This window comes from Ammospiza caudacuta, chromosome 28, assembly GCF_027887145.1.
Source record: "Ammospiza caudacuta isolate bAmmCau1 chromosome 28, bAmmCau1.pri, whole genome shotgun sequence".
Taxonomy (NCBI): Eukaryota; Metazoa; Chordata; class Aves; order Passeriformes; family Passerellidae; genus Ammospiza; species Ammospiza caudacuta.
In genome coordinates this window covers 6,069,192-6,094,888 of record NC_080620.1, presented here as the reverse complement: position 1 = coordinate 6,094,888, position 25,697 = coordinate 6,069,192, and the positions used below count along the sequence as shown (strand labels likewise).

At 52.0% G+C, this 25,697-nt stretch overlaps 2 protein-coding genes across 3 annotated transcripts; one reads left to right on the top strand and one right to left on the bottom strand.

Moving 5' to 3' along the window:
• Window positions 1–768: 768 nt before the first annotated feature.
• Window positions 769–2,605, top strand: GDF1 (growth differentiation factor 1). The gene is made up of 2 exons (XM_058821010.1): window positions 769–1,072; window positions 1,806–2,605. The coding sequence occupies exons 1-2, from the start codon at window positions 769–771 to the stop codon at window positions 2,603–2,605; spliced, it is 1,104 nt and encodes a 367-aa protein (XP_058676993.1).
• Window positions 2,606–5,936: 3,331 nt separating this feature from the next.
• UPF1 (UPF1 RNA helicase and ATPase) lies at window positions 5,937–25,588 on the bottom strand. 2 transcript variants are annotated; one of them, XM_058820917.1, is made up of 24 exons: window positions 25,340–25,588; window positions 20,048–20,190; window positions 19,447–19,536; window positions 18,948–19,115; window positions 17,993–18,173; window positions 17,388–17,549; window positions 16,710–16,794; window positions 16,466–16,564; window positions 16,157–16,274; window positions 15,223–15,382; window positions 14,987–15,105; window positions 14,589–14,753; window positions 14,294–14,408; window positions 14,039–14,182; window positions 13,151–13,364; window positions 12,511–12,628; window positions 11,387–11,543; window positions 10,302–10,444; window positions 9,420–9,594; window positions 8,709–8,790; window positions 7,742–7,903; window positions 7,443–7,660; window positions 6,994–7,116; window positions 5,937–6,756 (listed from the first exon to the last, which is right to left on the bottom strand). In XM_058820917.1, exons 1-23 carry the CDS (start codon window positions 25,562–25,564, stop codon window positions 6,997–6,999), a joined length of 3,363 nt encoding a protein of 1,120 aa, XP_058676900.1. In that variant the 5' UTR covers window positions 25,565–25,588; the 3' UTR covers window positions 5,937–6,756; window positions 6,994–6,996. The 2 variants fall into 2 exon arrangements, with proteins under 2 accessions (XP_058676900.1, XP_058676902.1); XM_058820919.1 differs by having other exon boundaries at window positions 16,157–16,265.
• Between the last annotated feature and the right edge of the window lie 109 nt (window positions 25,589–25,697).

The following is a 25,697-nucleotide window of genomic DNA, read 5'->3' as shown; positions in this document are numbered from 1 at the left end:
ACCTCCAGGGTGTCTGAGGAGCCTCCCAGTGCGGAATTCCTCGGTTTTCTGTGGGGTTTGCAGGGCAGGAAGGGCCGGAGCAGAGCTGGGGTGGCCGTGGGGGGATTAAACTGAATTTCCCAGGGCTGGCGTTGAGCTGGGTGGCTGCAGCTGCCTCTGGGGGCTGTGACACCGAGCTGGTGGCGGTGGCAGCTCTGCTGTGATGGCCAGCAAGGGACTGGGGGACCTGGGGGTGCCTGGCTGGGGCCTGTGGTTTTTGGGGCCGATGGTTTTTGGGGCCAGTGGTTTTTGGGGCCATGTGAAGCAGACTGTGATGGTTTGATGTGCCGGAGGCCAATGGCTTTAAGAGAGAAGCGTTGGACGCCGTGATTGAGTTAAAAAAGGGAATTTTTGGGAGGAAGAGCCCTTTCCACGTCTGCCCCCGGCTCTGGGCAGGGTTTTTGGGAGCAGCGCTGGATTTCCATCGTCATCCTGACCCCACATTGAGTTAAAAATGGATTTTTTGGGAGGAAGAGACTGCTCCGGGTCTGCGCCCAGCTCCGGGCAGGGTTTTTAGGAACAACGCTGGATTTCCATCCTCATCCCGACCCCATGGAGCCGCAGCGGGCGCTCCGGAGCTGCGGGAGAGCCCTGAAAGGGTTAAGGGGTGCCGGAGCCGCAGGGATCCCACCCCGAGCCGGGATCCCGCGGTGCTGATTGAGCTCCGAGCCCATCAAAGGCTGCGCTCGGCCCCAGCCCCGGCGCTGCCGCTCCTTGTGCGCACGGGGGATGTCCATGAGGATGTCCATGTCCACGTGGATCTGGATGTGGCTGTGGCTCCTCCGCAGCCCGGCCTGGGCCCTGCTCAGCCCCGCTCTGCCCTCGCAGCCGCTCTCCCAGGACCATTCCCCGCTGCGCTCGCTGGGGCTCAGCGCCAGGCCCAGCCCCAGGAGCCCCGCGCCGGTGCCGCCCCTGCTCTGGAGCATCTTCCACAGGCGGAGCGCCCGGCCCCGGCCGCGGGCAGCGCCCGAGCCCTGCACGGTGGAGGAGCTCAACGTGCCCGGGAACATCGTGCGAGTGCTCGCCGACCAAGGTACAGCCGCGGCCGCGTTCGGGCTGCCCCGGGCTCCGCTCCCTCCTCCCTGCCCCGTGTCCCGAGGCCGGAGCCGGATTCCAGGAGAAATCCCTGCGGGATGGAGCCCTGTGGATGCTGCCGGTGATGGTGATGGGGTTGGAACCCCGGCATGGGGGTGAGGGGGGCAGCTGTGCCTGGCTCTGTCCTGGAGCCCCCTGAATCCCTCCCGAGGCGCGGCTTTGATGCCAGGCCTGATCCCGGTCCCGATCCCGGTCCTGATCCCGAGATTGATCCCGAGATTGATCCCAGGGATGGGATGCTCCATCCCCAGGCTGTGTCCCCCCTCCTCATTGTCCCAGCGCCTCTGGCTGACCCCGGGGCACATGTGGCTGACCCTGGGGCACATCTGGCTGCTCTGAGCCGTTCGCAGTCCCCTGGGGACTGATCGGTGTCCCTGAGGGCTCAAGGCATCCCAGAGCTCTTTTCTTTCGTGGCTCCAGTTTGGCTCGGGCTGGCTAAACCAGGCTAAACCCAAATTCGCTGCTGTTCGTCCTCTTTTTTCCCCGATCCTGCTCAGCCCCAGCCCAGCCCTGGAGCTGATCCTGCTCATCCCGAGGGTTCCCCCAACCCCTCCTGGAGCCGATTCCACCCAGCCCCAGGGTTCCCCCATCCCATCCCATCCCATCCGGGAGCCGATCCTGCCCATGCCCGCGTCCAGCCGCCCCCACCGCTGTTTCTCCTTCCTCGCCAGGCCGCCTCCTGCCCGCGGGGCAGCCCCAGCCCCGGCTGTGCCTGCGGCGGCTCCTGCTCTTCAACCTCTCGGCGCTGGAGGAGGGCGAGCGCCCGACGCTGGCGCAGCTGGAGCTGCGCTTCCAGCACAGCTCGTACCACGGCCCGAGCCCGGGGCGGGTGCTGGAGCTGCGGCTGTCCCGGGGGTCCCCGCGGGGTTCGCCGCGGCCCGGCCGGGCCCCGCTGCTGGAGCGCTCGCTGGTGCAGCTGCGCCGATCGCTGCTGTTCGGGCTGGGCGCGGCGCTGCGGGACCGGGCCGGGCCGGGCCGGGATCATCTGGCCCTGGTGCTGGAGCTGTCGGTGAGCGGCGGCCCCGGCGGCCCGCGGAGCCCCTGCGGCAGCTCCGCCGCCTTCGCGGGCGCCTCGCTGCTGCTGGTGACGCTGGGCCCGCAGTGCCGCGCTGCCCGCGGCCGGAGGAGCGCCCCGAGCCCCGCCGTGTCCCCCAGCCCCCTGTGCAAGCCCCGCCGGCTCTACATCAGCTTCAGCGACGTGGGCTGGGAGAACTGGATCATCGCCCCGCAGGGCTACCTGGCCAACTACTGCGGCGGGGAGTGCCCGTTCCCGCTGGCGGCCGAGCTCAACAGCACCAACCACGCCGTGCTGCAGACCATGGTGCACTCGCTGGACCCGCGGGGCACGCCCCAGCCCTGCTGCGTGCCCGTGCGCCTCTCCCCCATCTCCATCCTCTACTACGACAACAGCGACAACGTGGTGCTGCGCCACTACGAGGACATGGTGGTGGACGAGTGCGGCTGCAGGTAGCGGGGAGCGAGCGGGAACGATGGACAAACGGGGGAAATTCCTTTGTATTCCCGCTGGGAAACCCTCGCTGCGCTCGGGGGCTGGGCCGGGGTTGGGCTGGCGCTAAGGGCGGTGCTGGGTTAGGATTAGTTGGGATGGGGGTGTGGGGTTATGACCAAACTCGGTGCTGGGTCCCTTCTCCTCAGGGGATGCTGGCACCGGGCTGTGAATCCCAAATTTCCCCCTTTGTTCGTGCCAGGCACCCCCAGGGCTGCAGGTTTTTGGGGTTTTGGCTGTGAATCCCAAATTTCCCCCTTTGTTCGTGCCAGGCACCCCCAGGGCTGCAGGTTTTTGGGGTTTTGGCTGTGAATCCCAAATTTCCCCCTTTGTTCGTGCCAGGCACCCCCAGGGCTGCAGGTTTTGGGGGCTTTTGGCTGAACTCTGCAGATTTCTCAGGGCATAAATGATTTTTCTGGGTGAATCGGGGCTGGGGTTCCCTGCGGTGTGGTCCAGCTGCAGGGACAGGGATGGGGTGAGCAAATCCCTTCCCAGGGGAGGCAGAGCCGGGCAGGAGCTTTCTCTGTGCTGTGGGAGCTGCTCTCAGAGCGTGGTTGGTGATGGGCTGGTTTGGGAACAGGGCTTGTGCTGGGTAGCCAAATGCAGTGGAGGTTTTGCCTAAAAATGAAGGTTTTCCCTAAAAAATATGGAGATTTTACCTAAAAAAATGAGATTTTACCCAAGAAATCCGCTGGGATTTCAGTGGCTCTCTCCCCTCGCAGCCCGCCTGGGTCAGTATTAATTTACCTCATTAGCAAATCCATGAGCCCGGGCTGTCCCCTGCGTGTCCCCAGGTGGCAGCCGAGCCTCAGGCAAGGGCAGGGCTCAGAGCTCTGCACATTTTTGCTGTTCCGGGTTGTTTTTGGTGCATTTGTTGGGTTTTGTGCCGCGTGGCAGCCCCAGCCCCTCTGTGGTGTCCCCGAGGGGCACCAGGGACCCCAATTTGGGCCATTCCCATCCCTGAGCTTTGAAGTGGAAACCACCAGAGCGAGGATTTTGGGATTTTGGGGCAATGGAATCCCAGTTAGACTTGAATTTTTTCTCTTTATTTTGAACTGTGAAGCCGTAGTGCAGCTTTGGGGTTTTTCTTTTGCTGCTTTCTCCTTGAGCTCTGATGGTTTTCCCACCTCCTCCCCCAGGGGAAGCACTGAGGGTTTAACCACTGGGGGGGCCTTGGGATGGGTTTTTTGTTATTTTGACACCCAAAATGTGGAACCTTGGGATGGAGATTTTTGGTTTCACACCCAAAATGTGGAGCCTTGGGATGGTTTTTTTTTTGTTGTTGTTTTCACACCCAAATCGTGGAGCTGAAGAGCCAGCCTGGAGCAGCTTGAGCTGAATTCCCATTCCCAGTCCTGCTGTTTCCCACCCTGCCCTGCTCTGCTCCATTTCAGTGTTTTAAGGGCTTAACTCCAGCCAGCAGGAGCCATTCAATTATGAGTTTAGATGGGCAGAAGAAGAAAACCTCGAAGTGTTCCCGGGTTTGTGCCACCCTGGGGGCAGTGAGAGCCACTTGGAGCCCCCAGCCCCAGGCTGGCAGGGCAAAGCCATTCCTGTGTTTGCTGCAGGGCAGGGGGAGCTCCCCCCACACCCTGGGGCCCTTCCCAGTATTCCCAGTTCTCCCAGTCGAGTCGCTCACCCCCTCTGCTATGCACACCCCCCCACTTTTGTACTAGTCTTGTGTTTAAAAAAAGTAATAAACTTGAAGTTTATACAATCAGACTAAAGCTTTAATGAACGTTGCATGGTTTCCTCATTGAAACTTAGGGGCCACCTTGAATGCAAGAGCTGTTTATTCTTTTTCTGGTTTTTTTAATTGATGACAAACAGGTTTTAAAACAAAACTGAGACAAAAAAATTAATTAATTAAAAAAAAAAAAAAAAAGAAAAGAGTTTTAACACCGTGCTAGCACTGATGTCTGGATTTGTAGAACTCAAAAAGAGTTTGAACTGCTACAAAGGAAAAAACCAGCACGAAGCAGAGGCAAGCATTCCCAGCAGTGAAATAAAGGGTGAGGGCAGAGGAGGGGGCTACAATACTCATGGAAAGCTTTGCACAGAGGGGTTCAGCTTAAACCTACCCGAAAATCTACGCCACTACGCTGCCTACCAAGGAAAAAAAATTAAAAAGCCCTTCGGCAATGTTAATAAATAAAACAAGTCCATCTCACGAGGAAGGAAGGTGGCCTGTGTCTCCATTCTTTCACTGCTTTAGAATCTAAACTCTGGAGGCTTTGGATGAGAAAAGAATGGGTTTGTGAGTTGAGATTTTTGTGGTTTTTGCAGTTTCTGCAGCTCCCCCCCGGGCTGGGGGTGCTCCACACCAGGGCTGCTCTGGGGCAAGTCCAGCAAACCCAGGGCAGGATCTGCAGGAAGGACAGCAATGGAAGGGTCTCCCCTCCCCGGGTACAAAAGGGGCTCTGAGCTGTTTGTTTAAGTACATTCAGATGAGAGGTATTTGAGTTTCCCCCCCCAAAAAAAGGACTAGAAACACTTGGAGCCCTTTGAGTGTAAAGCTAAACTCAGGCTGAGAACAGCCAGGCTCTGATCAATCTCTGCTGCTGCTGCTGCCCAGTTGGGAGGTAGAGGCTCCTCTGACTCAAGATCTGCTAAGAACGGGGCTGGAGGAATCACTTGTCTCTGTGCTGCTCCTAGAAAAGGTCCTGACAGAAATGAAAAGCTCCCAAGTGTTCCCTGTGAGTGTTTCACACACCTCAGAGCGTGGATGGCTTCTCCTCCCAGCCCTGCTCCCAGCTGGGCTCACAGCTCTGCTGCACAAAGCACAGCTTGAACAAACTCTCTTCCCCTGAAGCTTCGCTCCAACTCCTCCCTCTGTCCTCTCCTGCTCCACACCCCAAAGCCTGACCCATTCTCCCAAACTAAACCCAGCTCTGTCTCTCAGAGGCCACCACCTTCCACCACCTGCCTGCTTTGTCCGTTTGTCCGTCCTGCTCCTGCAATGGCGTGGAGCCTTCCCTTCCATCCAAAATAATCCCCAATTTCCACCGGTCCTCCCCAGGGCTGCGGGGACCAAAGCAGGCCTGGCTGCACCTTCCCTCCAGGGCCGAAGGGCACAGGAACCCGTCCCCTTTCAAGCATAAAGTTCATCTTACAGAAAGGCTGTTTTTCACAGAGTAGAGTCCAGACAGTTGCCAATTAAAGCATACAGAAAACACTTTGAAACCCTCCTGCTCGAGCACGCAGGCTCCTCTCGCTCTAAACCTATCCCATGTAGGAAGAAGAGGCTGATTGCTGCAACTTGAAATCACACTGAAAGTTCTCAAGGATGGTGCTCTAATTTTTGTTTGAAACGGTTTTTTTTTTGTTTTGTTTTGTTTTTTTTTAAGTTTTTTTTTTGTAATATAAGCTTCTCAGAACAAGGATCTAAATCTCCCAGGTCCACCACTAAGAATTCAGAGACAAAACTTCTTAAAAAATTCAGTGCTCTTTTTGAAAGAATCTCTTTAAAACCACCTCGTTCAGAATGTGGGCGACACGATGACAACAAATTTCAGAGCCAGTGTTGGACAACAAAACCTGCACCTCAGAGTTGAGCAGCAGCTGATTTCTGCTTGGCTGGCTCTCACCCAGGCAGGGACTTTCTCTCTCCTTTTTTCTCCCCCCCTTTCTCTCAGACACTCTGCTTCTAAAATGTAAACAGTTCCTGCTAAAATGTTTTCAGTACCCTCGCAAAACGAGCCCAACTCTGAGATGAGGGTTTTCCTCTCCCCATCTGCTCTGAAAGGTTAATAATGCCCTGCTCGCCAAGAGAAGTATGGAATGAAGTGAAACCTGCTTTGTTAAGGCCCTTCTCCGGAGCTGGGGGGACTCAGCTGAGCACTCTGCTGGGTGAGTTCCTTCCTCAGGGCTCTCTCTCCTCTCTCAGGCTCCGTGGCTCAGTGAGCTCCAGCAGTGGCTCTCTCCTCTCTCGCGCGCTCCTCTCTCTTCTCTCTCTCCTCTCCGTTGGTTGGTTTCTTTCTCCTGTTGCTCTCACACAGTGGTGCTTCAGTTTTAGCAGTGGAAAACAGGTATCCATTTTATTTTATTTTTTTTATTACCCAGAATAAAATGCTGATGAACTAAGCTCCACACAAGCTTAGCTCTTCTTCCTCAACCTGGGGGCACAAGGAGAGCTCAGTTAGGGGAGCCCTGCTCACCCAGCCAGGCTTAAACCAGGGAGGGGACAGCTTAAACCAGGAGGAGGGGATAGTTAAATAAGGGAGGGGACAGTTATGATCAAGGAAGGGACAGTATAAATTAGAGGAGGGAACAGTTTAAATCAAGGGGAGGAGACAGTTTAAATCAGGGCATGGGGACAGTTTGGCTCAGGGGAGGGGCACAAGGGTGCTTACACTCTAATACTGTGACAGTCCCGTCACTCCACCATGTTGATAAGCTCGTTCCCCCTGGTAAGTTGAGTCCTGTGACAGCGCCACGTCAATCTGGGATTTAAACTCATCACCAAGGTAACTGTCCTGCAAGGGGAGAGGTGAGGGAAGCCTCAGCATCAGTGTCCAGCTCAAGTGCAAGGCAGAACCAGGTTAACCATATAGCTGAGAGCATTTGCGTGTTTTAAATCTGCTTTTTTTGGTGCAGAATTTCCCTAAATTGAGGGGTTTCTGAGCTGTTTGTCAGCTGAGGCAACATTTCCCTTCCATGCCCCCATCAGTGCAGTGCAAACGCTGCAGCTGAGCCACTGAGAGCAGTTTCAGTTTCGTTTCCCTCAGCAGGGAGGAGGTGCAGGCACGGATCACCAACACAAACCCCAGGCAAAGCTCCTGATATCCCAAACTCCACTCACCTGGGATAATTCCGGCTGGGAGAGCCCAGGCTGGCTCATCTGAGAGGGCTGGCTCATGGAGATGTAGCCCTGGGTCAGGGGGCCCTGCGAGAAGGGCTGGGACACCACGTCCTGGCTGGCCTGGCTGTTGGGCAGGTTGGACTGGCTGGCGCCAGGGATCCCAAAGCGATTTTTCTGCCGCCCGCCACGGCCCGTCTTCCCTTTGGGAGCCCCACGGCCTGCAACAGAGCCCCGGGAGCAGTGAGAGCCTGACAGGCACGGCCTGACCCCCCGGTGCCCCCAGGCTGGTGTGCCCTCACCTGCAGCGGGGCCGTTGGCCTGGCCGAAGTAGCCCGGGGGCGGCATGGGGGGCATGACGAGGTTGAAGGGGATGGGAATGTTCATGGCAGTGACGTGGCTGGGGCCAGCACTGATCATCCCAATCTGGTCGTGGGTCTGGAAGTACATGTTGGATGGACGCCCTGGGGAGAGAGAGCACAGGAGGGGCTGCAGGGATTGCTCCAGGAGGCAGCAGCGTCTCGGCCTCGCTGCCGATTCCACACCAGGACATTCCATAAATCCACCTAACACAGGCTCATCCACAGCTCCTCCTCCTCACAGCACCACCTGAGATCCCTGAAATGCTGCTCACTCTCCTTTTCCCCTCAGTTTGCACCCGCTCTGCAATTGTCAGGCTGATTCTATTTACAGAGAGCCAAATCCAGGCTCAAGACTTTCAGCTCTCAAATTCATCCCAAATATTGTCAGTTGTTAAATTAAATCTCAAACATTTCAGCCCTCAAATTCATCCTAAGCATTTTCAGTCCTTAAATTCATCCTGAGCATTTTCAGTCCTTAAATTTGTTCCATTTTCAGCCCTCAAACTCATCCCAAAGATTTCAACCTCAAACTCATCCCAAACGTTTTCAGCCTCAAATTCATCCCAGACACTTCAGTCTCCAATTTACCCCAAATACTTCAGCCTCAACTTCATCCCAAACATTTTCAGTCCTTAAATTCAATCCATTTTCAGCCCTTAAACTCATCCCAAACATTTTCAGCCCTCAAATTTGTCCCAAACATTTTCAGCCTTCAAATTCCATCACTTCCAGTTCTCAAATTCCATTTCTGTAGTTTGAAGTTCAAACCTTTACAAATTCAAAATCTGCACAAGTTTAAAAGCTCTTAAGAAGTTTCAAAGTTTGAAGTGTGTAAGATGTGACCCCTCAGTGGCTGGTTAGGGGAAAAATAAACCTTTAAAAAGTGAATTTTGGGGATTTCCTTTACCTTGGCTGCTGCGGTCGTAGACAGAGCCGGGGATGATGGCCTCGCGTGCATCATACATGGCAGTGGTCATGAAACGGGCACCCTGCAGGGATTTTGGCAATTAGCATCCATCCTCATTCTTTCCCCACTAGAAAACCTTGCACTGCAACCTCAGTGGAAGCTATTTTGGGTAAAAATCCATAAAACTCCCCAGATCGCGCAAATGTTGTGGAAATTAATTCTAACACATAGAAAACCTTTAATTATTATTTCAGCCACATCCTGAACACCCAAAGTAAGATTTTCCAGCAGCCTGTCCCAAGCTGTGAGACATTTGATGAGTTTTCAGTCTATTCTGAGGCCCTGGCAATTCCCTTGCTCCATTCACTGTCCTCTGGTGGCTGCCAAGCTCCCCCAGTAGTAATTTGTATAACACTTGCAGCTTGAGGGTTAAAAGTGAGTTTTCCCTTTCTACACAAACCAGTTCCTTAATTTCATTTCATTCACCTCAAGACGTACCCCCAATAAAATCCTGCAATTAAAGAGAAATGATGAAGCTTGCTCAGCCCAGGGACAGCAGCAGCTGCTTCCCCTGCAGTCACGCTGCACCAAAAGGCAGCAAAAATGGAAACCCGTGGGGGTGTGAGGCTGTGTGGGTGCCTCATCCCGCCCATTCAGGATTAATTAAGGCGTCAGGGCTAATTGGCTGCTGTCAGGAGCAGGGTCACTCACAGGGTTGATGGTGTTGACGAGCTTGCGGGGTTTGCTGAACTGCATCAGGCTCTCCCTCAGGTTGTTCAGGGGCCCCTCCACCAGCACCTTCTGCTCCTTGTAGTAATTCAGGAGGTGATTCCAGAGGGGCTGCTTGGACAGGGCCTTGGGGTTGCCCACAATGATCACCCCGTACCTGTGCACACAGAGGAACCACGATTCACTGGGGGATTTGTTACAAGGATGTTGAACAGAGCAGCCCCTGGGTTCTCCTCTCTGGGAGCTGCAGGAGGAGCCTGGTGCAGCTGGAACTGCTCACAGCAGCCATTCCAGATGTGGCTCAACACCTGGGAGGAGGCTGCAGTTCCTGCAGCAGCACAGAGTTCCTCCTTCAGGCTCACTCTGTGTCCCACCAAACCCCCAGGGCACGATTTGGGGCTTGGGAACAGCAGGGAAGCCAAGCAGCACCATGCTGGGCTCCACCTCAGCCTCTCTGCAATCAGAAGCATCAAAAAAACCCAAATGGGCACAAAATGGCTGTGGAAGTGATAAAGCAGCAGATGAAAGGAAGGGATCTGTGCTGGAAATGGGAAGGACTTCCCCAATGTACTGATGCCAGATGGTGGCAGGGGCTGAGATGAGAGATAAAAATGGCACAGAATGGTTTGGGTTGGAGGGACCTTAAAGCTCCTCCATGCCACCCCTGCCATGGCAGGGACCCCTTCCAGCTGCTCCAGCCGGGCCTTGGGCACTGCCAGGGACCCAGGGGCAGCCAGAGCTGCTCTGGGAACTGCACCCCAACCCCTCCCCACCCTCAGAGGGAAGAATTCCTTCCCCAGTCCCCCCAAGGAAGGCACTCCCTGTGTCCTGTCCCTGCACCCCTCCATGCCCGGTTTGCCCCACCTGGCTCTGGTCAGGGCCACGTTCAGCCTCCGGGGGTCGTTGAGGAAGCCGATGCCCTGGTGCTCGTTGGCCCTCACACAGGACAGGATGATGAAATCCTTCTCCCTGCCCTGGAAGGCATCCACACTGGCAATTTCCACTTCCTGCAACACAGGAAAACACCTCAGGCACGGAAGCAAAACAGCTCTGCCACCAGCAGGCACTGCCAAAGGGCCTGGCCAGCACTGAGCCTTCCATCAGCTGAGAAAAATGTTGATTTGGAGGGAGGAGTGATTTGGTAATTCCTCTGGGCACTGAGCAGCTGCCCCAGAGGGGAACAGGGACTCTCAGTTCAGGAGAAATTCCTTTCATGTTCAGCTTTATGGTCCTCCTGTTTCCCAAAACTGTGCGAAGCAGCTCTTTGCTTGAGGATGTTGCCAAAAAGCTCTGACTGTTCCAAAATGTTGGAGGATGAAACATCCAAATTAGCTCTGAGAAACCTCAGTGAGAGGGACACATCATTCCTGGCACAGGGAAAAATATTTCCACCAAGTTTCCCTGCAGTGAAAACACTGCTCAAGTTCTCAATCTTGCAAAACAAGATCATATTGAACACAAAATTGTCCTGTTTGTAGCAGCTCATTTTTCTGTTTGGTGGAGGAGTTCCACTGCTGGCAGGATGTGTTCCCAAGCACATAAATCGTGTGGCCAGCAGGATTTATGTGCTTGGTTTCCTGCACGTCCCTTGGCACCGAGGGCTGATGAAGGCACAAGGTTTTCCACAGTGACCTCTCCCTTCTGTGTCTCACAGGATTTGTTACAACCTCTTTCCACAGAGATTTCAGCAGGCTTTCCTCCTTCCCCTGTTCCCATGGGTACCTCCTAACTCCTCTCCTTGATTTTAACCAAAACCAACTCAAAAACTCGATCAATATTAACCAAAACCAACTCAAAACCTCAAAAAATTGATCGATATTAACCAAAAGCAACTCAAAAATTGATCAGTATTAACCAAAACCAACTCAGAAATCCTAAAGGCTGAGCCTGAAGATGGAATAAAAATGAAAACCATTGAGGATTTCCTTTTGGGCTGTGTGCAGCAGTACCTGGTAGAGCTTGGTGTGCAGGGAGCCACTGAACTGCATGTACTGCACCAGGTAGGAGCGCTGGCCCTCGTAGGGGGTGATGATGCCGATCTGGTCGGGCTTGGCCCCAGCCTTGAGCAGCTTGGTGGTGATCTTCTCCACATTGGCAGCCTCGGTCCTGCAGGGGCACAGCAGGACAAGGAGGGTCAGGCCAGCAGGGCTCAGGTTTTAGCAAGTTAATGGGGTTTAAAAGGCTCCCACGTGAGGGTGCTTCAATGGAAAGATCAATTCTGCTCAAGCACTGCAATTAATTCAGCTCCAGCTCCTCACTCTGGACATGCACAGAGGAATTTGGGCCAAAACCAACATCCCAAAGGCCTCAGAACCACAGACTTCACCTCCCCCTCCTCAGCACTGCACAACAAACAGCAAAACCTCCTGAACTCCAAATGGGATTTCTTGCTGCAGTTAAATGTACACAAGGAACTTTTACAATCACCATCATTCCAAACATCCCCCAGATCCTTCAGCTGCTTTATCTTAAAGCTTTAAATATAGAATGTTTTGAATGTCAATGCCCCCTATCAGCCAGGCATTGTGCTGTTTGTTTGTGCACAATCTGCTCCACTGTATCCAGTCTTGCACATGCAGCTCAGGAAACAGACTGAGATTAAAAATATCTCACTGATATTTTGTTCACAACTTGGGCTGGTTTTCCTGCCAGGCACGTGAACAACCATGACCCAAGAGGAGCAGATTTTACATTTATTTGTTGAAATTGAAGGTTGAATATGCAGAAAAAAGGGATAGGATAAAAAAAAAGTGCATTTCCATCCCTTTTGAAGTAAATCTGAGATTCAGGATTCTGCTTGAGGAGTTACAGGAATTCAAAATGTGACTTGATCAGCAATTCCTGCTGGCCCAAATTCACCCACATCAGGCACTTGATCATGGCCTGCTCCTTCTCTACCCAGTGAGGTGAGGCGGTGCATTTTCCTCCTGGTTTGCTGTGAGAGGAGCCCAGGGAAAAGCAGCTGGGGCTGCAAGCCCTGAGGGAGGCTTTTATTACACCACAAGTGAGGATTGATCCACGAGGAGCCACCAGCCCTGCCCTGCACGCGGCCAGGGCAGACCCCAGAGCTCACCTGTTCAGGTAAGAGGTGCCTGAGCTGGCAATCTCCTCCTGGCCCTGGGTCACGTAGAAGAACATGGGCTTGTCAGGCTGGGGCCACTGGAAATCAAAGCCTTTCTTCACCCTGTCAGCTGAGGAGCACAGCAACAGGAGCAGTACAAATCAGCAACACCACTCGTCAATTTCCATATCAAAGAGCCTCAAAATGAAGCGTGATGCAAATTTTTTTATTAAAAAAACCAAACCCAGATGAGAGAATGCCTGCTTTGATCCCTGCTCAAGATTTGCAGCTCTCCCCAAAGGCTCAGAAACCTTTAGTGTCACTCTCTTTTCAGATATCATTTTCATATAAAATCATATTCACTCTCCAGATTGTTCCAACAGCACCAACACCTTCCAGGCCATGGAAACTGAAACTAGCAGGGCTGAGCCCAAATGAACAGGGCTGAGCCCAAGTGAACAGGGCTATCACAAAATGAACAGGACTAACCCCAAATGAACAGGGCTGATCCCAAGTGAACTCAGCCGGGTTTCTGTGATGAAAAGGGAAACACTTGGCATGCCTACACCGGCACTGTGGCTGCTCAGTGCTGCTCCCTGCTGTGTCCCCACAGTCCATTGCTGCTGCGGAGGCTGCCCCAGAGCCCCCTTACCTGCAGTGACCCCGTTCTGCAGCGAGCCCTCGTAGAAGATGTTGGAGGGGAAGGCGCTGAGCGCGGGGTGCATGCGGTACTGCACCTGCAGCCGGATGGGCCGGATGCCCAGCACCACCAGCCTCTCAAACAGCGACTGCGACAGCCCAGCCTTGGCTGCCTTCTTGCACATCACCACAGGGCCCAGCTGGCAGTGGTCACCCACCAGGATCAGCTGTGGGGAGGTTGGGGAGAGCTCAGTTTGGTGCCTGGAGGTTGTTTGGAATAACAGAAATATCCTACAAAAATGGGGGATCATAATTTGGGATGGGAGGATCTTAAATCCCACCCCGTGCCACCCCTGGGGCACTTCCCACCATCCCAGGTGGCTCCAGCCTGGCCTTGGGCACTCCCAGGGACGAGGCAGCCACAGCCTCTCTGGGAATTCCATCCCAGCCCCTCCCCTCCCTCACAGAAACTATTTCCCCTAAATATAAAACCCAAACCCACTCTCTGTCAGTTTAAACCATTCCCTGACATATTAGGAATTAATCATTCCAACTTGTGATAGGCTAAAGCTCTCCCCAAAGGCTCAGAAACCTTTAGTGTCACTGTCTTCTCAGATGATCATTTTAATATAAAGACCTTGGTAACTCTCCAGATTGTTCCAACAGCATCATGACCCTCCAGGCCATGGAAACAGAAACTAGCAGGGCTGACCCTAAATGAAGAGGGCTAACACTAAGTGAACAGGGCTAACCCCAAAATGAAGAGGGCTGAGCCCGAATGAAGTCAGGTAAGTTTATGTTCTAGAAAATGAAGAATGTTGTGTGCCTGCACTGGAAGGTGGCTGCTCAGTGCTGGTCCTGCTGTGCTCCCAAACCCTTTTCAGGGACCCCAGGGCTCTACCTGCTTTGCCCCCAGCACCACGGGCACCATGCACTCGGGCTCGGTGGCCTGCGTGCTCTCGTCGATGAGGATGGAGCGGAACTGCATCTTGGCCAGCCGGGGGTCCCCAGCTCCCACACACGTGCAGCAGATCACGTCGGCGTTCTGGGCAGCAGGGAGCACGGTTAGCACGGGATGGGGGCACGGGGATGGGGGCAGCATGGATTTGGAGGGAACAGTCCCAGGGATTTTTGGGGATCAGCCCCAGGCCCTCACCATGAGCAGCTCCCGCTCCGCCGTGCGTTTCAGCGCCCGGTAACGCTTCTCATCAGCAGAGGAAAGTTCTCCAGTCTCATCCTTGAGCTGCTGCAGCTTCTGAAGCTCTGGCATGCTGAAAAAAAACCCAGGAATTTTGCTTTACAGCCCAAACAACTCTGTAGGATTGCAGTGCAAGTGATTTTTAACTAAAGTAAAATAAACCCATTAAGCAAACAGCAGTACTGCAGCGACAGCACCCGTCAGCTGTGCCCAACACAAACACCAAAACCAGAGGTCTTTCCTCATTGCTCACCTGTCCATGTTCCTGATCTGGTTGTGCAGGGCCAGGAAGGACACGGGGGAGTCGATGGCCTCGCGGCTCTTGGCACACAGACGAACCACCTTGAGGCCAGTCTGGTGGATCTTCTCTGTCAGCTGATCCACAGCGATGTTGCTGGGGGCACACACCAGCACAGGCCTGCCAAAATCAGCCAACAACCTCAATAAACTGGAATTTCTTTCCACCAGACTTGCAATAAAATATAAGTAGTTACACATCAATAAATATGCAGGGGAAGGGTATTATGTGCAATGAGCCCAAGTCTCCCCAGACAGTACAGTTCAATGACACAAATTATTTTTGTTTTTTAATCAAGGTGATTCTTTGCATGACTCAAGCTCATGCATAAGGGCTCAGAGAGCAGGTCTCACCCATTGCCCTGCCTGGCCAGGTGATACACGATGGTGGCTGATGTCACTGTTTTTCCAGTGCCAGGGGGACCCTGGATAAGGCTCAGAGGACGCTGCAGGACAGTCTTGACAGCATAAACCTAAAAAATAAAAAATATTTATTGTTATTTAACATTCCCAGCACAGGCTTTAAGTTGTTTAACCTCTATTTATAAATCCTTTCTGTCATCCTGGGCACAGAGAGGAGATGAGGTTACCTGAGAGTGGTTGAGATCAGGGAGTCCCTGGGCTGTGAAGCGTTTTGGCAGCTGGCATTTGATGATGACATCTTCCACCTCATGGCCCAGCAGTTTGTGGTAAATGTACCCAGACACTGAGGTCTCATCCACTGCAAACGTTTTCAGAGCACTCTGCATCCTGAAATAAAGGAAAAGCAGGAAAATCATTCCTAAAGATCAGTGTGAAGCACCCTCAGGTGTCCTACAGCAGGTATCAGACACAAATGGCAAAGAGAACAATGGCCAACACTCATTAACAGAATTAAAATCACAGAAATTACACTCTGAGAACTCAGATTTTGCTTTTTCCCCACGTGAACATTACAAGGTATTCCCAGAAAATGTGGACAGGAACAGCAGCTTCGGTGACACAATCTGGGACAGTAATTTCAGGTGCAAGAACCTGTGACAGGAATTTAGGTGCAAGATTTGAAGTAAATTTGCAGCCATAATGAATAAAATAATATGATCAGAGGAGATAATAGTAATAGGATCTATTACCAATAGGAAATTCTAATAATAGGATAAGAAGCCAACTCCTGGCTTACCAAACACAGACTTGGCTGAAGCCTGTGGGCTCCACAGCCAATTTTTGATATTTTAACAGTTTAAAGCAATTTCAGGAAGCTCAATTATAAACTTGTTTTTCTTCTTCTGTTTCAATTCTTATTACACATAAGGTAAATTTCTCCCTTTGATGTCTTTGCAACAAACCCTTCAAAATGAGAACAACTGGCCATTTTGCGCATTAATTCCATTTCTGAACCAGGCACCAGGTGCTCACCACACACTGGGATCTCTGGTGGCTGCTGCCAAACCAACACAAACTCTTTGGTTGGAAAACGCTCAGTGAAGGCAAAGAACAGAAGTGTACAGCGAGTGCCTGCCCAGCTGTGAGGTGCAGCCTCCATACCTGTCAAAGGAAGTGGATTTCCACACAAAATCCACCTGGAAGTTGTGGGTGACCTCCACGGGAGCTCCCACGCTGCTCCTCAGCTCGATGGCGATCTCATCACCATAATCTGTAGAACCTCGTTAAGTAGTAATTTCGAGCAAAATTTTGAATTTTATTCTCCCCAATTTTGGTGATTTTCTCCAGCAGTTCCCTCCCCCACCCACCCCAAATTTTAAATTAGCAGAAATTACTTTTGGAGATGATGAATGGCTTGTTACTGACTCCAGCTTTGGGCAGCCCTGCTGAGGCTCCCCAAGTAAAGGATACTGTCAGGAACTTTGATCACGTGCCCAATTCCTTTCCAGAGGGGGGCCAGGTCTCCCTTGTACCTCAGGCAGATCTCATCTCCCTGCATGAGGCGCATGTCTACAAAGGAAAAGGGGAAAAAAGCTCTGAGCAACCACAAAACCCTTCCAGAGCCTCCCCAGGCCAGCCTCAGAGTGCTCTGAACTCTGCTTTTATTCAGAAGGTACAAAAACCCCTGACAAAGAGACAGCCCAGGTGTCCTCACCTGAATCAGTCTTTGGCAAAGTGAAATAAGCAATTCTCTTCTTGTTCAAGCCCAGGTCCCACCTGACTGTGATGTTATCTTGGGTCTGAGGGTAAAGAAAAGAGCAGCTTTTATTTTCCTGAAGAATTGTTTGCCAACCACCACAGTCCTGTGCTTCAGAACAGTGCAGAAATGACAACACTTTCTGTTCCCATGTCACCAAAATCTGTGTTCATTCCTGTGCTGAGTTCACAGCACCTGCAGAGGTGAATTCTGTTCTGAGAGCTAATGATGAGAAACAAAGTCCTGCTCACCAGCTGTGGAATTCTCCCCCTCTTCAAACACCCAGGAAATGTTTCCAGGAGCTCTCAGAACTCCCACTGCCCTGGCAGGGACCTGCAGCTTCTGAGGGGAACAAACAGCTGCACTTCTGGGACACAAGGTGGTGTTTGGGAAGGAAAACTTGAGCACAGCAAAGGTGACAAGTTCCCAAATGTTTCAAGCTCTTAAAACCCCTCAGTGTGAGGGTTTTCCTCTCCTCTCCCTGCTCTCACAGCACCATCACTGCTGATATCCCAGTGCTGCTACACCACAGCAATTCCAACATTTATTTATTTATTGCACTCAGGGTGCTGTGATTCCGTGTTTGACCCCAGCACTGTCAGGAGTCCCTCAAAAGGAAAATCTCACATATTTTACCTGAGATTCCTTGAGTTTCTTGTCATAATCTGCCTCAAGCTTGACCAGAGGACCAAATATATTTTGGTATTGATAAGCATCTTCATATCTAAGCAGGACATGCTGGGGTTCCTCATCAACACCAGGTTTTTCCAAGTCCTCGAGGGTTGCAGATGGATTTTCCTGGAAATAAAAGCAGAGATGTTTTGTTTCACACTGTGAAGTATAAAATTGACAGCAGGACTGCTAAAATTGTGTTTTACTAATACTGGGAGTGATATCAAGTTGGAACCACCCTTAAAGCTACACCAGGGCATTACAAATCGTATTAAACCCAGTTAAAATTTTAAAGGATGCACAAAAAACCTCTCAAAAACCCCATAACTGAATGAGCAACATTTCCCTGCACCACTTAAAGCAGAACTATTTGGAAGTCTTGATATGAGCAAGGAAAGTTGGTTTTCAGCTTGGTGAAGCTTTCAACAATTCCCTGAACACTCTGAGTGCTGTGGCACTGCAGGATTTAAACCTTGGGGGATTTCTGCCTTCCAGAGCTCCTAGAACTCTTGTCCTCCCTCGAAAACCCCAGAACTGGTGAAACCAACCCCTCAAAGGCCAGGCTGTACCTTCCACAGCTCCTCCAGCTTGTTGATCTGCTGGGCCGTGATCTGGCGGGCGCGGAGCTGCTCCTGCTCCGAGGGGATCTTCACCAGCCACGAGAGGAAGCAGCGGTCCTGGATCAGGGGCTGCCACTGGGAGCTGTCCCAGTTGATGTCCTTCAAGCTGCTCTGGCTGGCACAGGGCTGCCTGCAGGACCAAGCACAGCCAGCAGTTGTGACTTCACACCAGTCTGCTGTGGAGGGTGAAAGCTGGGCTGGTGTGCCCCTGAAACTGCTCAAAAACCAGGGAAAACCCAAGCAAAACAACCCCAGGCTGCTGGGAAAATCCATTTCTCAGTTCTTCTTTCAGTATTGTGAGAAGTGTTGCTTGGGTGTTTCCAGGACTGACAATGCATTTGAAATATTAAATGTGACACCTTTGGAGGTGGTTATACTCCATGAGGACTGTGCACACACAGACCAGAAAAAGAGCTTATTTCCCAAACAGAACTTCCTCCACAGAAATACAATTTCTACCAGCAACCACACAGTGACAGCACCCAATTAAAACACTCACAATTATAAATTTTTAGTTATGACTTAGCCTGTCAGAACAATTTCTGATTTACTGTGGCCTCAAATGACTCTGTGAGCAGAGAGAAAAACACCCTGAGTGAGAGTCACTGTTCCATGCTCCAGAGTCACTTCCTGAATGGAGCTGTGCCTCTTCCAAAGCTCAAAACAGAGGGAAAACCACCTTCCTTCCATTAAGGAATGCAGAATTTAGGAAAAAAAAATACTACAGCACTAAGATGTTTGCCCAACACAACAGAACTCCCTTTGCTGCATTATCCACCTGCGCCCCTGAACTCTGTGCGACCACCTGAAGGGAAAAGGGTGGCAAACCAGAATATAAAATATATTTTGGGCCAAAATGCAAGCAAGGGCTGCTGTTTATAAAGGCAGCAGAGGCCTGTCTGACCTGCAGAGCAGAACCACCACGGAGTCAGCCTTGGCTGGGATGAAGCCCAGCAGGAAGACGTTGCGGCAGCCGCAGTTGTAGCACTCCAGGACCGTCTCTCCCAGGGGCCCGTCCTTGTGCAGCGTCACCTCCTTGCACTTGGCTCTCACCAGGTGGTTCACAATGTGGCTGCAGGCAAACAGCACGGGTCACAGCTCAGATTACAGCTCAATTTACAGCACTTTCACACCAGAAACACCTCTGTTAGCAATTAGTAACACACTGATAAATCTATTTATTGTGGCACGCATTGGGAGGATGTGGCTCCTTCCATCCATGCATGCAAGGAACATTGCTCAGAGCATGGGAGCTCTGAGAGTGAAAGAAATGGGTACAAAGTTGTGGCTGGCTCTCTCCATCCATGCAGGGAACATTGCTCAGTGCATGGATGCTCTGACAGTGAAAAGATGAGGAAATGGGTACAGAGTTGACTTTTCTGTTTCATGGTTCCATCCCTTACCTGCCAGAGGTGTTCCCACGGCCGTTGCAGAACCATTTCTTGCTGGTGTTGCAGTAAACCACACAGGCAGGGTCGTGGATCCCACAGTAGCTGCAATTGCAAAGGGAAAGGCAGTGAGTGAGTGGTTATTGCTGAGAGGAAAATCCAAATCCAAGCTCTAGCTGGATTTACAGGGCACAGAAATAAGGGGAATGGAAACTGGGGAACATCAGTGCTGGGAGAAGCACCAAACAGGAGCCAAATTCCTGTTGTGAGTCACAAATATTTTAATATTTAATTAATAATTTAATATTAAATATTCTCAATATTTAATATTCCCATCACTGGGGTGGCTGAGCCTGGGATTTATCCCCCAGAGAGCTCTGAGCTGGCCAGAAGTGGACGTGGCAGCTCCAAATCTGTTCAGGAGCCCCAGGAGCAGCACAGTTTTGGGGAGCTGTTCCCAAACCTGTTCAGGAGCCCCAGGAGCACACAGGGAGCTGTTCCCAAACCTGTTCAGGAGCAGCACAGTTCAGGGAGCTGCTCCCAAACCTGTTGAGGAGCAGCACAGTTCTGGGAGCTGCTCCCCATCCCCTGTCCCTGGGCCCTCTGGCAGCCCCACCTGCAGGCGTGCACAGGCAGGTCCTTGGTGTAGTAGGTGTCCTCCTCATCCTCCTCGAAGTTGAGCTCTGCCAGGAGCTGGCTGGTCTTGGCCACGTTCTCATCCACAGCTCCATTCTGCAGGATCCCATCAGGGCCATTCACCTGGATTGGGGTGCACACCCAAATGAACCCCAAATCTCGTGTGGCACTGAAAACCCCCCACAGAAAACACTGCCAAGAGCACTAAATGCACACCATTACACAGGGATCCCCATTACCAGCATTTGCTCCTGTTTTCCAGGATTATTTCGCTCCAGCTGATAAACTGGGATACAGTTTCCAGGAGGAGATTGCTTTCCTGCAGATTGTATTTTTCCATACAATCCCACAGTCAATACCTGCTCCATCACCTCCTGTTTCACAGGATTATTTGAACTCCAACTGATAAGCACGAAAACAGGGAGATTGCTTTTCTGCAGTTGCATTTTTCCACAGCCTTACATAACAAAATTCCATTTCACCAATTCCAGCAGCTGTTTTCTCACCTTTCTTTTTATCCCAGGGATCCACCTGGGAACAGGAATTTCCCCCACCTATTCCTGTACCCACCATGGGCTGCCAGAATCACAGAACTCTGCAACATTTGATGCTGTCTCAGCAACTTTCCACCCCCAGCCTTTCTCCTGACCAAACTCACTCCATTTTTGGGCACTTTTAGCACCAGGAGGTGTGGATGTCACACTGGGATTTTGGCATGGCCACTGCAGCTGCTGCCCCTTGGTGTCCTGGGTTAATTTCTCCAGCCCTGAGAGGCTTTAGCACCTCAATACTGAGTTGGGAAAGACCCCAACATTTGGTTTATTCTCTGCCTTCTTTAGCCAAGATCCCAGCAAAAGCTGAACAGGGATAAGTTTACCTTAATCCATGTTAATTTTGAGTGGGAAATGTGGGAAAGGGGCCACCAAAGTGACTGGGATATTCATAGCACAGCTGAGCGGAGGGCTGGGGTCATTTCCCTATCAAAGGGATAATTAGTAACCCCAATGTTTGTAAAGTTAAGATTGATTTATAAATTCTAACCAGCCAAATAGGACAAAAATCACTCAAGGCCTTTGTCTCTGAATACAATATTTGAACAACTTGGATTTAATGCAATTTCTCTGGGAGGTGCAACTTAATTCTGACAGAAAGCTGAGAACACAAAACCTTTTGTAAAAGACATCAAAAAATAAATTTAAAAGTTGCCCTCTTCAAGCTGTAATGAAGCAAACTCAGCTTATTCCTCATTTAGAGAGATCCACATTAAAAATTTAACAGCCAATTGCAAGAGTTAAAGTCCAAAGCCAACTTCCCACTTGCCCTGAGCCATCAGGGCCTGCCCTCAAAGCCACCAGCCCTGCAAATGAAATGAGGAGCATTTAAATAAAATAAAATAAATAAATAAATGGGCTGCCTTTTATTGGTGTTATCTCCAAGCTCTGCCTTTTAATAGGAACAATCAGCCCAAAGGAACTGAAAGTGCAAAAGGGAAGATGGAAAAAGGAATCAAACCCCACAATCCCATGAGTGGGGTGAGGGCAAATCCCACCAGCTCGGTGTGGAACAGACTCTGCACAGGTGTCAGCACATAAATGCACACTTCAAATCTCCATTTCTTCCAATCTCCACCTCAAATCTCCATTTCCAACTGATAGAGCCATTCCCGAGGAGATAAACAAGGCCAGATCTGGCCCAGGTGGGATTCAAAGCCTGGAGTTGATCTGAACTCCTTCCCAGCACTCCCAGGCATTCCTATTTTAAGATTGGTTGATTTTAATACATTTTTGGGTGCTCATACAAACCTGCCTTTGTGTTTTTAAAAAAGCAGCAAGGTTTGGGTTCCGTTTGGGGTTTTCTGAGGCAGAAAAGGCAGCAGTGCCAAGGGCAGGAGGCAGCAGTGAAGTCACCTGCGCTGTGCAGAGCAGCCCCAGCCCTTGGCAGGCCGTGCACGAGGAAGTGGTTGCTGCGCACCCTGGTGTGATGCCAGCCCTGCACTGAACCTGGCACGGGCAGGGCTGGTGCCAGGGGGCACTGCTCTGCTTCAGAGAGTGTTGGCTGCAGCTCCTGGCACGGCCAGTTTGGCAGCTCCGGGCTGAACACTGAGGTGCCACAGAGCTGCTCCCAAAAACTGCTGGGGCTGCTCCTGTGCTGGCCCCAAAACCTTCCTGGGACACAAAGCAGGCCAGGACAGAGCTGAGGGACAGACACCAGCAGGGGACAGGGAGCTGGGGCTGCTCCATCCCTGGGAACGTCCCTGGAGGGGGTCTGGAGCAGCCTGGCACAGTGGAAGGCGTTTCTGTCTCTGGGACTATCAGGATTTAGGTTTTCCACCCCAAATCAGGCCGGGACTGTGGGATCCTGCTGCCTGTGGGTCCCCAGGTGGGTACACCTGCTGCTCCTCAGCCAGCTCTGCTTTCAGGTGCTGCATCCAAGCTGCAACCAGAGCCGCACCTGAACTCCAGCAGGATTAGTGCTCACAGCCCCACAGCGAGGCTTTGGCACCACCCTGCTGCTGGATTCTCCCCACAGGCCAGGGAACCCCCAAACCCCCATTCTGCGCCGGCTGGCAAAGGCAGCTCTGCCGTTTGTGCCTGCCCTGTCCCAGCGAGGGCCATTCCCTTTCCCTTTCCCAGGAGGAAGTTGGGAAAGCCTCGCCCCGGGAGGGACCCGAGCAGAGGACGGGTCTGGCCCGCACAAACCAGCCTTTGTTAGGGCTGCAGCCCGAACCCAGCCTGCCCGGGCCCGGCGCTCACCCACACCGAGGGAGGGGCAACTGCAGAGAACCCGGGGGGCTCTGGGCTGGGGAGGGACCCTAACGCCCAGCCAGGGGCGCCCCAATGACCCCGGGGTGCTGCCTGGACACTGCAGGGACCCCGGGATGGTTCGGGGTTCCAGGGGCGCCCCAATGACCCCGGGGTGCTGCTTGGGCACTGCAGGGACCCCGGGATGGTTTGGGGTGGGAATGGACCCTACGGCACCCACCGTGATCCCGGGGTGCTGCTTGGGCACTGCAGGGACCCCGGGATGGTTCGGGGTTCCAGGGGCACCCCCATGATCCCGGGGTGCTGCTTGGGCACTGCAGGAATCCAGGGGCAGCCACAGCTGCTCTGAGGGGATGTGGTGGCACAATAATTGAAAATCCTGCTCTGAGGATTTTAAATTCCTCCTAAAACGCTTCAGAAAATCAATTCTTATGTTTGCTTATTCTAGGAAACAATGGAAATAGAGTATCCTATAGAAAATGTTTGTGCTCTACTCCTACTTTTCGCTATCGACCATTAATCAATTGTAACGCTATTAAACTATTAATGAAATATATTGGGGAAACACATTCTTTTAAACTAAATACATCAAATTTTCCTACAACATGAGGTGCCCTGCATTGCTCAACTCATCTTTTTAAAAAGACCCCAGAAACAGCAGAGCAGAAGTTTCCACCCCCAATATTCCTCAGCTCTAAGTAATTTTTTTTATTTAATTAGCTTTAATTATAATCACAGGGCTAATATTTCATTATGCAAATCCAGATCAATTGGAGAAGTCATTATTTGAGATGCCAAAAAGAACGACAAACTTCAATTATCTGGTGAGGGCAGCAAAAATTTTGCCCAGAACCTTTTAAAAACCCTAGATGTTGTGATTTTATCAGCCCTGAGCCCTTGAGAGGGGCAGGTCTGAGCAGATCCTGGGCTTTGTTTTACTTCACTCCACCTCTCAGAGTCCCTCCCCAAAAATGACATTTCTGACATCAAAATGAGCTCCACGACGACCACAAAAGTTTGCAGAAACTCAAAACCACCCTGTTTTTTTTTAAAAATCAACATAAAATCCCTTTCTTTTAGCCAGGAGACAAAGCCAGTACTGAAGGTGCTCTCCAGAGCTTTTATTTTTTTTTACTTTGACTTCAAAGGTTTTCAAACATGTTTAGACAAAAAAAAAGGCCAATTAATAATCCTCTTGTCTGGACTTTCAGCTTATGAGGCTGATTTTGGGGTGGTTTTTCTTCTCCTTGGCCACAAATTCCCTACTGGGAGCTCTGGAGTGATCACAGCCCATTAAAGGTTTAAAATTACATGTGATTAAAATTCCCTTTTAATGTACAGTCACAGAGATTTTACTGCTGGTAGAAAATAATTCTGATCTCAGTGGCCAAACTGGATCAATTCTACCAAATCTAAAAGCTGCAAATGAACAGAAAACAACCCAAAACTCTGAGCTCTGCCTCACCACCACAGCGACCTGAGCACATCCCAGCTGTCACCGAGCACTTTCAGGCATAAAAATTGATTTAATTTGTGCTGGGATAGCCCCCAGGACAGGGGAAATCCTCCCTGGGCGCTGCCCTGCACACCTGTGGAGCTGCTGCGCTCCCCTCAGACCCAGCTGGGGCTGCTTTTGCAAATAAAAGCACCAAAAGCAGCCCCAGGATGGTTGGTTTGGGGATAAAAACTCACCCAGAGCTCTCAGCTCCTGTCTGAACTCATCCCTCAACACGTGGGTGATGCACAGGCATTTCATGGTTAAAAATGGGATTCCTGTGAGGAGCCTGAGTATTCCACGATCTTCAAACCGGACAAAAGTGTGGCTTTTTTAAAAATACGGGAGAGTTCTTTGGTGTTTTTGTTGTTTACTACGGGCACACTGAGATTGTTATCTCCATTTCCAGCACTTCTTGGGAGCTGTAATCCTAATTCCTCCCCTGCCTACGAGCTGTGAATTGCTAAATAAACACAATTTCATTTTCTTTTAGGTACCAGCCATCAGTTGTAATAATAAAAAACCCCAAAACTAAAAGTTGTTTTTGAGCCACGAGGAAGCAGAGCTCAGAACTTGTCTCGGGCCTGGCCCTGCCTCACAACCCCCAAACAAACCAGCCCAACAACCGTGCGGCAAAGAAAGTGGAAACTGAAATAAAAAACCAACATTCACAGTAACAACAAGAAGAAATTAACGCGTATTTTAGAGAGGGGAAGTAAAAAACCGAATTTCCTCAGCGCCCAACTTCCGATGAGCAAACACCCCCCAACCCCGCGTTTGTTTTAAGGAGAAAGGACCCGAAGTGACACCCGGCCCCGGTGGCTTTTCCTCCCCCTATCGCAACCACACAACTATCGCGACCGGGCCAGCCGGCCCGAGTTTCCGCCCCGAACAACCCGCTCGGTTCCGCCTCCGGGCCCCTCCACACGCGGCCCCCGCTGCCCGGCGGGCCCGAGCGCCCAACCCCGCCCGCCCCTTCCGGACCCCGCTCCGCCGCCCCCGGCCGGGCCCTCACCTGCGCTTCCAGCGGGCCCGGAGCTCCCTGCCCCGCGCCCGGGGGCCCCTGGCCCTGGGCCGGCCCTGCCTGGCCGGGCCCGGGCGGGGTCTGGGTCTGGCTGGGGAGGGTGAAGTCGGTGAACTCGAACTCGGAGCCCTGCGTGTCGGCGCCGAGCAGCTCGGCCTCCTCGGTGTCCAGGAAGGTGAGGGTCTGCGAGCTGGGGCCGTACGCCTCCACGCTCATGGCGGCGGCGTTTCCTCAGGCCGGGAGCCTTCGTTTCCCACCCCCCCCCCAGCCCGGGCCTCCCCCTCAGCGAGCCCGGGCGGCCGCGCTACGCGAGCGGCGGGATCCGCCGCGCGCACCAGGCCGCGCGCCC